Source organism: Geospiza fortis, unplaced genomic scaffold (genome assembly GCF_000277835.1).
Source record: "Geospiza fortis unplaced genomic scaffold, GeoFor_1.0 scaffold461, whole genome shotgun sequence".
Taxonomy (NCBI): Eukaryota; Metazoa; Chordata; class Aves; order Passeriformes; family Thraupidae; genus Geospiza; species Geospiza fortis.
The window spans coordinates 548,993-559,664 of record NW_005054463.1 but is presented as its reverse complement, the minus strand read 5'-3'; the positions used below and the strand labels follow the sequence as shown (position 1 = coordinate 559,664).

At 40.9% G+C, this 10,672-nt stretch overlaps 1 protein-coding gene across 1 annotated transcript in view; it reads left to right on the top strand.

Moving 5' to 3' along the window:
* The window catches only part of ERBB4 (erb-b2 receptor tyrosine kinase 4), a 351,768-nt gene that overhangs the window by 267,822 nt on the left and 73,274 nt on the right, over positions 1 to 10,672 (top strand). Inside the window, 1 exon segment of the mRNA XM_031062777.1 lies at positions 1 to 27. This exon segment is cut by the window's left edge and continues 10 nt beyond it. Coding sequence (XP_030918637.1) covers positions 1 to 27 — 27 coding nt within the window.

Below are 10,672 nucleotides of genomic sequence, written 5' to 3'. Positions count from 1 at the left end.
CTGAACTGGTGTGTTCAAATAGCTAAGGTATGTAGTTCATGTTGGAGTTTTTGAATCATTTATTATAATTTTCATAATTAACTTTAAAACATGACTTTTTGTTTGCATTGGGTTTTTTCAGGCCTGGTTTTGTTTCCAGGAAGGTTGGGTAGTTCTTGAAATACACACTATTTTGGCTGCTTTACAGTATTATAGATTACTTATCAATATGTGAAACAAAGTGTTTTTCTTGACTGTTGTCTTGGTTTGCAAAGACAGGTGTCTGCTAAGGAAGGCAGGATCCTCCCTTGAAATGGAAAATGTAAACCCCCTCTCTACGAATTATTATAAATTTGAAATTAAGGGGCTCTTAGGCAAAGATATGGGAGTAGGAATAACAGTTCATTACTAGGAAAATTAAAAATACAAATGCAATAGTACAAACCAAAAAAAAAAACCAAAAACCAAAACCACATTGACAGAGTGAGAACAGGAGCTGACCCCCTGTGTGTCAGGGTGCTGGCACAGTCCCATCCCATGGTGGCTCAGCCCTCCTGCAGTGCCAGCTGTGGTTCTGCTGGAGCAGGATCCTGCACAAGGGGGGAGTTTTCCTCTGAAGCTCCAGGGCTGCTGGAGATGGGCCTGGGCTCCCTCTGGGAATGCAGGGGAGAAGAAAGCTGCTCCTCTGGGAATGCAGTGGGCAAAGGCTGCTGTGCTGTTCCAAATGTCAGATTGTATCCAGGTAGGAATGCTTGGCTCCTCCCCTGGGCAGAGCAGCTCCCAGTGGGATGGTGGAATTTTATCAGCCATGCAGGGACACTCAGTGGCCATGAACAGAAGAGATCTCCTGGAGGGAGTATGGGTTGTGAAGAGATAAAGAACACTGCCCAAAGAACAGAAGAGAACTGCCCCACCTCTGACAGATGGGAAATACAATAGCCCCAAACCATATCTTACAGCCCAGGACAACTGTCTTTCCAACTTAATGAGAGGTGGTTTTTTTGAGGTGAGGGTGGGTGAGGAAAGAAGCCCCTGTGTGAAATCTGGGGCTGGACACAGGGTGATTTTTTGGCCTCCTCTGTTGTTCACTGTTAATACATATGCTGGTTTTCAGCCCTTCTGGGTCTGCATTGCCAGACCTATCACCAATTGTCTGCCAGGAAGATGAACACATCCTTCATGGCACTCCTGGGTGGTGATCCTGCTAAGCTTGGGTCACAAACTATCCTTGGCACCATGTTTTACAGCTGGTTTTCGGCATGTTTAGGTATTTAATGTTGTACTAAGAACAAGTACTCAGCACTAAGAAAATTGTTTGCAAAGAACAAGATCTTGCAGTGTAGAAGGCCATAACTTATCCATTTTAAAGGTGCTTTTGAACAACTAGGGTTGTTTACTACAAGTGGCAATTTGGAGCTTGGCTTTTGCATTGAGTTATTTGGAAGTTGTTTAAGGTTTTAGATTATTTTGGAGAAAATGCTTGTTATAAACACATGGGCACAGACTGCTATCTTACATTAAATCTGCAGACTTAAGTGAATTTCCTATAATATCTATTACAAAATCTTAATTGAAGTTGTAATGTTAATCTTTTAGCAGTGAAGAGAAACCTGGAGATTCAGCTGGACTCAATATTAACTAAACATTTGCCTCTTTTAACAACTTAAATACAAAAAAAAATGTTTTTATAAAAGTAAGAAAATGTAGAAATCCAGCCCTTTTTTGTTCTTCAGGAGGAGCAGAATTTTGAGGAGCATCATGAATAGGGACTGTTTTCTTTCCAGAATCAGATCTGTTGTTAAACCTTCCTGAAGAAGAAAGTAAATAAAGTGACTGTAGGGCTGGGGAGCGGTGGAGAGAACCCAAATCTGATATTGCAGCATTTTGTAGATGTGTGCAAGTCCTGTGCTGTGGTGGTAAAGCAACCAGGGTTGCTGGGGAGTACAGGAACACACCAATGGGAATTTCTTTGTTGGGAATGTGCAAAAGTTTATTTAGGGCTGATACCAGCCCAGGCAAGGTGGGAGACAAAATCCATATTCCTGTTTGAGGCTTTCTCTCAACACAGCCTCCTCCCCATCTGTTCCCCACTCTTTTGATTGATAGTGGCTGTAATTATTTATTGCAAAACATTTACCCAGTGCCATCCTTGCACAGGTAATCCTCCACAATTTTCACTTTGTGTGTGCATATGGCCCTTGACTCCTTGCGCCAGGGCTGTGCTGGCTTTGCTGTGAGCCCTGTAGTGGAGCAGACAGCCTGATCCACAGCTTACAGAGCTGGCAGATCTCTGGGAGGGCCTGTGGAAGGCAGGTCATGGCTTTCCCATGGTTATTCTTACCAAAGTGTGTGTTGATGGTTTTTCACAAGCAGGACAGGACTGCTGGGGTTCATTCCTTGAGCTTTTATGGCAGAATCAGCCTCATTGCATGGCTGAGACAATTGAAAGATGGCAATGCTCAAGTACAGCCGGCAGCAACCAAAGATTTCTTTGTTACAGAGCATTTAAAAAACTTTCTAGCCAATGGCATATTGCTAAAGCTCACAGACAGTTGTTTTAGCCAATCACTAAAAGTACATCTGCTCCACACAATGCCTGTCTGCTCTCTATTAACACACAATACTTCATTATTAAGCTTAAAACCTTCTACTATCTTGCTAAACATATTTTCCTGCAGTCTTAAAGTTTATTTTAGCCAAGCCAAAAACTCAAGCTATAGTTTCATGTCCTTGCTTTCTATACTATTGTAACTTTTCTACTTTCAAACTTTACAACTGCAGCTAGCTCTAAGTTTTCTATTCTTTCTGTTTCTAAAGCCTACTTTTACAACTTTCTAGAAATCTTTTTAACTTTACTATTTCCCACATTGTGAAGCAGCTTCTAAACTGATTGCCACTGTACATGGCTACAGCTTAATGTGGGGTTTGGATTTAGGGACATTCCTTGGAAAATTGTTGCTGCTGCTTTTCTTGATCACCCCTGTCATGTGAGAGGAGGAGATGAGGTGTCACAGACATGTGAGATCTGGGGTGGTAACCAAACAGTGCAAAGAAGTGAGATCAGAAATGTAATATCAACTGGTGCAGTGTCAGGAAGAGAAAGGGAGTTCCTTTATAATAAAAGGTGGCCTGTTATTGAGAGAGTTTAGTGAAGTTTAGCTAGTTTATGGGAATTTAATTAAATGTATGTTCTTCCACATTACAATAATCATGTCAAGTGGGGTTAGAGGGTGTGCACAAAAAAATTGTTCCAGCCATGGTAAGAGGAAAAAGCTTTGAGAACACCAGACAAGGAGTTCCCTTATCCCAAAAAGTAGAATGAAAGTAATACTAATTTTCCATTATCTGTCACATTTAACAGTGACTAGGAAACAGGAAAAGGTACCATTTGACTTGAATAAACTGATCCTCAGAGGAATGAGTGCAAAAGGCAGCAACAGGCACAAATTCCCATCGCTGCAGGAAGGTGCATGTATGTGTTCCACACTCCTGCACCCTCTGTGCCTGTGTTTCAGGTGCTGTCATGCAGCTTGGGAGTGTCTCTCCACATGTTGCTTTTCTAGGCTGTGGAGAATGATTGGTTGTGTCTTTCTGCAAGGTACCAAAAGCATGATTAGCAGAGTAGTAAGAGGCAAAAATCATCAGTGACTTCCCAGTCTTGTTCTCTGCTCCCTGAAGCAGCTCCTGGTATCTTTTGCTAGATGCATTGTTCTACCCTCACCTTTCCTGTTTTATGGAGAGGATTTTCCCCAGCAAGAAGAGGACTGAGGCCACTGGAAATGCTTAAGGTCTGAAGTTCAGGCTGATTTTTAGGAATTGTTTAAAATCAAGTTGCTGTTGTGACACAGTCCCTCCCTAACTGTGCTTTTCTCCATCTGCCAGTGTGTGCAGGCACTTATTTATGGAAGTCATTGCTTCAGAGCTCACTTGTTCTGCCAGGCTGTTCATTTCCATATGTCTCTACTTCTGTACAACTAGATGCAAAGCTAGTTAGCCACAATGCCTGCTTGCCAACCCACATATGGCTCTGGAGATAGCTTCTGAAGGTTGATGACAGGGCAGTTATAAAGCATTATCTACTGCCAATTGGAAAAGGCTTGGGTGCTTTTTCTCTTTGCTTATACAGATTGTGTTGAATTTATTCTGATGTTACATCATTGTAGGGTAATTGTGTTCTCCTTCCAGAAGCTTTAGCTTCTTATTTTATGGATGAGAGCTATAAAAATAGAGTGGCCCCCAAGCATTCTGCATAAAACATGGTTGTTAGACAGCAGCTGTGTCTAAGGGGGCTCTTCCCTTCTGCTCTGCAGATTCACAAGGCTTCTCCTGGTGTCTCACTTCCATGGGGACTGTCTTACTTGGAAATGAATGTTTAACCTTTTAGCTCTGAGATCAGCACAGCAGTTTGATGTCGAGTTTGCTGTCCAGTAAAGCAGTGAACTGTGCTCATGTATGAAGGTATTTTGTAGTGGGAGCAAGAGTGTCCACCTTGGTGACCTCAGGGTATGGAAGGAGAGAATAATACTCCATGAACACCCTTAGTGTTGGCTCCTTGAGAAGTGGGTTGAAACTCCAATTCTGTATGGATGGCACAAGCCTGGAAGTGAATTCCCAGCAGGTGAATCCTCAGCCAGGGTGTGACAGGTACACTTAAGTCAGGAAGATTCCACAAAGAAACAGAAAAAAGTGCTGTGTGCATTGATATTTCAATGTGTTTGATGCAGTTTCTCTCAGCTAGGGCTGCCCCAACACACCCACACACACAACTTGGAGGTGTGAGGGTGAGGACATTCTCATGGAAATGCCTTCAAGAAAGGAAGACACATCTGGAGGGTTTTAGCCAGGAAAGGTTGGTTACCCTTTGCCACTGGGTGAGGTTATCCAAGGGACCTGTATTTGAGGCTGCATTCTCTCTCTGTAGCTATAGTGCAAAATAGCTGGAGTTCTGTTGGAATTATGCTAGTGAGTTTTTGTGGTGTGCTAAACTCTCTGTCTCTCTCAGGGGCTTACAGAAATGCAGTTTTGCTTCTGTAACATTGCATACAACACATAGACCTGGGCAGTCCCATTTCCTCTTCTACTTTTTTTTTCCCTGTTACAATTATGGTTTCTTTCTGCTGCTGTTGATTTGCATTACATCTGCACTCATTTTGCTGAGCACTGTTCAAGGGCAGAGGAACTTTTCCTACCCCAAAGAAGTCAAGGCAGAGGAAGAGTCAGAAAGCAAACTCCCTAACATGAGGCAGCTTGCCTGTCATCACCTAGGCTGTGGAGGAGAGCTCAGCTCTCCTGGGTCTCAGCCCCATCCTGTTCTGCCCTGTATCCCCCAGGGGCTTCCAGACCTGTTTTTTTGTGTTCTGAGCTATAATAATTCTTTTATAACCCCTCAGAATACTAACGAGGTAAAGCAGAAGTAGGTGGTTACAATGGAATGTCGTGGAAGGAAAAGCAGGTACTTCAGGGGATTACTTTTTATACATTTCAATATAAAAGAATTCTCAAATTACCTTAACTAAAGCCCTGCAGAGCATCAGTTATCCAGGTATGCAGGAAAACAATGTTTGAAAACATTCTAGGAATGAAAAAAGGGAGAGGAACTTGGGGATCAAATTTTAATGAAGCAGATGCACATCTTCAACTCTACTGAGTGCTACTGCAGCCACTTGGAGTCATTGCTGTGTCTCAGGATTCCCTTCCAGAGGCTCAGAGCTGCAGATGGAAGCCTCCAGGAGCCACTGTGAAAAACGCCAATCACTTGTTTTTAAAATTTTAAAAGTTTAATAGTAATAAAATAGTTATAAAAATAGCAATACAATTAGAGTAATAATAATTTGGACAATTTGAATTAGGACAATATGAGACAATAGAAACAAAGAGTTACGGACATCCAGGTACCTTTTGCTGGGCACCATAAGCCCGAAAAAGGACCCACGTTAACAGAGGATTAACCCTTAAAAACAATAACCTGTTGCATATTCATACACCTCATACATGATGCATAAATTCCATTCAAACACAGGATTCTGTCTGGTCATCACCAGCTTCTTCCTCTGAATCCTAACAGCGCCTTTGAGGCAGGAAGAAGTTCATTTCTTCTGATAATGGAGCAATAAATTCTCTTTCTCTGAAAGATTCAGGTGTGCTGTGGCTGCCATCTCAGTGCAAGTCCTTTCTTTAAAGTATCCTACCTAGCATAGTTTCTATTTTAACTTTTTTTATAACCTAAAACTATATTTAACACACTACTTAAGAGAATTAATACAGCATTACTTTCTAACACAACACACATAATATTCATTTGAATATTTGCAAAAAGCCAATCATAAAATACATGGATTTTTCACAACCACCAAGCCAAAGGCTCTCTCAAAGCCGCCTTGGTGCTTCATTCTGTCCTGTTTAGTGGCTGTGGGTGCCAGGGCTCTGTGCCATCCTGCAGCTCTCTTGGCCAAGGAGGGCTTGTCCTGAAGGGACCTCTCTCCGTGCCAGGCTTTTTGGGAAGGAGTATTTATCACTGCACTTCTCAGCTGGGGGTGAGCTCCCAGGCTGTGTGAAGTTCAAAGGATGTGTGTTGATTTTTGAGAAGCTGATCCAGAAGCATCCTAAATCCAGTGGGTTTGGGCCTGCACTCCTCTTGTCTGGAGGGCTGTGAGGTTGCACTGTGAATTGAGGAGTCTTTCTTCTCCAGCAAGACTTGATGGATTAGGAACAATGTTAGAGACAGCTTTTGTTACTGTGCTACAGATGGGGTGAGAGAGAAGCTGTGAGAAACAAGAGGAGTCAGGGGTAACTGGACAGGTTGGGAGGAGGTGGAGGACAGTTCAAGGTCTTTCCTTTTCATTAAAGAATCCTACCCTACAGCTCAGCGGCTATTCCATCCTGGAGTGAGCAAAGGAGCTTAATGACAGTCATCTATCAGCTGCCCACATTTTAAGCTTCAAGATGTGTCTGTTCCCAGAGCTGTTGGCCTGACAAGGCTAATTGTACAGTGATAATGGCCTTCAGCCCCTCCTGACACAGTGCTGCCACTGGCCAGCAGCAGGGCCAAGGCCTGGGGTAATTATCACTGCAAGCAGCCCCATTAGCATAGATGGAGTTTGCTAATGGGCTGCTCCATGAGGAAGTGCAGTGTACAGAAGAGAGGGATCTAAACCAAGGGCTAGGAAATTAAAGCATATTGAAACAAGGTTTAATTTTGTAGAGGAGAAAAATCGAAATACATGGGGGAAAGTGTAATTTTCCTCTCTTGAATCCCTCTACAATTTCCTTTTTCTCTTCCTCTTTGTCATGACTGTTTTTCTCACTCAGCTGGAAAGCTTGGATATTCACAGATGGAAGGGAAGGATCCTTTTCTGGTGTCATTGGAGAGCTCTCACTCTCAGAAAACATGCTGCCATTGATTCTCAGAGGGGCATTACCCAACCTTGCTCATACCAAGGGACTATTTGGTACCCTGCTGGGTGGCTCCCAAAGCTTATACAAACTTGAGAAGCCCTTGCAGCAAACTTCAAGTGCATCTTGCAAAGTTCTTCATCCCAGCTTCTAATTTCTAAGTGGTGGAAGGGTTCAGATTTCTTTCTTGCTGTAATGAACTGGGCTGTCTTGGGCTTATGTGGGACAATGAGGAAGTTTCTTTTGATCCTCTCAGATATTATTTTTTTTTCCATGCAAGGCATGTTTCTCTGCATAGCTATGTACCTATTTATAGAGAATTTTGCACTGTTTTCTTCCCCTTTGTTCACCAGTCATTTCTTCTAGATTATTGAACTGGTTTACTAACTTTTCTACCAAACCCAGTAGCCCACAGAGGTTTCCTATGGAAAGGATTAAAATGAAGGCAAGCTGAGAAAATTATTCAGCTTACATGCTGACCAAGTTCTTCTCATTTCCCTTTCTCCTTTCATCCCAGAGGGACTGTCCATTCACTATGTTCCCAGTCTTTCTTTTGCTGTAATTTTCTTTTACTTGCTTTACTTCTATCATTCCCTTACTTTGACAGTGCTTTGTGTCAGCACCTGTTTTTTGCTTTTTCTCCAGTGTCACCATTTCTCTTTCTTTTTCATCCCCTGGCTGCTTGGCTCCCTTCAAGAGCATCATGTCTGCCACGCATCAGAGCTCTTATACTGTCCTGTCTCACTCCAGGGTTTGGAAAGGACTCAGTTCCTTAATTTCTCTCATAATCATAAATAATAAAGGCTTTGAATGTTTTATAGTGGGGGATGGGACGGGTTTATAGTAGGTTATAATCCTAATTTCTCCAGTCTTAATCTGACTCATGGATTATGTAGATTCCCTCTTCCCTTCTCTCTAAAAATCCAGTGTTCCCAGAAGTGTGGTTTATGATTGTGAGGGGAGAAAAAACCCCAAAGCAGAATTTCCAGTCATTTACAAATCACATCAGGCCTTGTGGAGGCACAGCAATGAGCGATTTATTGCACAGAGACAGACAATTTATTGTTTTGTTAAATGAAAGGTGCACTTAGCCCTGACATTTATGGGGTTTCTGATATTAGAGACTTGACAGCCCCAGGCTACAGAAGCTCTGGAGGCTTTCCTTGGTGCCCCAGAGTTCTCATCAAGCGCACTGAGCTGCGTTTGGGGACATGGGACGCTCTCAACATCACATTTTCCCTGGCAGTCCCCAGCAGACTGGCTTGGGAAAGCATTATTGCAAACCACTCTTAAATCAAATTCAAGATATTACAGGAGCCCCTATGAGGGTCTGTCAGGATTTCCATTATAAGCACATATTTTTCAGGTTTATAACTCAGCCATAAAATTCTGCAGGACTGTGACGTGGCATAAAATGTCTCAGCCCAAAGCTTTTATTATTATTCCAGAAATATATGTATTTGGCTATTTTTAAGTTACAGAACTTGAGAAACAAAAGCTGGATTATTCTCTCTATATAGCCATAAATTAAAATGCATTTTTCCCTAGTGAGTACCTTTCTCTCAACATTGTATTTTATAACAAAACTTATGTTGCTTGGATAACTACAGAAAAACAAGGGCCAAGGAAAACACACACACACACAGAAATATATATAAAAATATACATATTGTGTGTATTATTATTATGGTATAAAACTACTGGATATATAGTTATTATATACGATATGTGTTATTATATACAAAAGGCGTTATTGTATAATATATATTATTATATTATTATAATATTATTGTAATATTAAAATATTATAGCATAATTTTTATATACATAAAAAATATATATAGTCTATAAGCCAGAATAAAATCCTTGTTGCTTCTGTTTTTATTCACTGCCTGTGTTAGCAGAGGGGATCATATTCCACACTCCTGCAACACATTAATATCTCCTGATTAGAGGGGAAATAAAACTGGGTTATGTGTCCCATGGAAAATACCAAGCATTAAAAGAATGCATTACCCTGAACTGAAACAGTTCTGAGCAGTTCTGAATTTTCCAAATGAGGATTTTTTTTTTGAGATCTTTGAAAAGTCTTTGGATTTGTATGACCTTTTTTTTTTTTAATTAATGCTTCAAATTGTTTTGAAAGAGAAAAATACAGCTGTCTTTCAGAAGAATTTTTGAGCTGTTTTTTTCCAAAATGGTATTTTTGTCAGGTTGTTTCATATGAATAAGCAAGGCCAGTTTTAAAAAAATAATGTTTATTTATTTTGGAAAATAAGGTTGCCTTTATTTCCTCAGCTTAGGGTTCATTTCCTATCCCTAGAACAACTTTTTCTTTCCACGAGGCATAAATGGTATTTATACACATAAGACAAATAGAGAATTTGGTGTTTCTGAACTAGAAGGCGACTCTTTCTGCAATGACTTCATTTTGGTTATTTGGTTGGGTGTTTTTTTTCCACATTTTTGGACTTAAATACAAACTTTTTGGTCTCACATACAGGTAACTATAAGTCTAAAATACACCAGACAAGTGTGTTGTCATCACTATATAAAACTCTGACTTTATCTCATCTACATAACAGTGAAAAGCATCCACTTACAGTCAAAAAAGGAAGTCAAATTGTAAAAGGTGCAGTGGTTTGGGGTATGTGAGTTCATCACAAGAGAGTTTCAATGTTTGGGTGTATTTAGTCGAGCTAAATGCAGTTTTGTATGCTGTGTTAGCCATAAATTTAGCATGGTTAAATACCCAAGAGGAGAACAAGTGTGTGAGGTAAAAAACAGCAGTGGCATGAGAATGAATGAGTCTTGACTGGCCATGAATAAATTTAGGGTGGAGATTAGAAGAAGGTTGTTAGCCACTGTAAGTGGTAAGGTGCTCAAACCCAATAAAAATAATGCAAGGTAATTAATGAATTTTAAAGTGGAGCTTGGTAAGTTTATGAGCCAAGTGTGGGCTGGATGGCACAGTTGCTTTCAAGGGGCACAATTTGATGGCACAGTTGCTTTTATTTGCCTGTTTTAAAGCTGAGTAGTGACAGGACAAGAATAAACAATGAAAGAATGTGTGCCCACACTGCTCAGAGACAGCTCAGCTCTGGAATTTGGAGCTTCAGGAGACAGAGATCAAGCTGTGGTTTGCACTTTGGATTGTTTCTTGTTTTTCTGTTTCTTACTTTCTCACCTCACTCCTTCTTAATTCAAATTAAATCAGATTCTCATTCTGTTAGCTGAACTGAATAATGCATCACTCAGTTTTTATTGAAATCAACCAGGGTATTCATGCAATGATGATGCT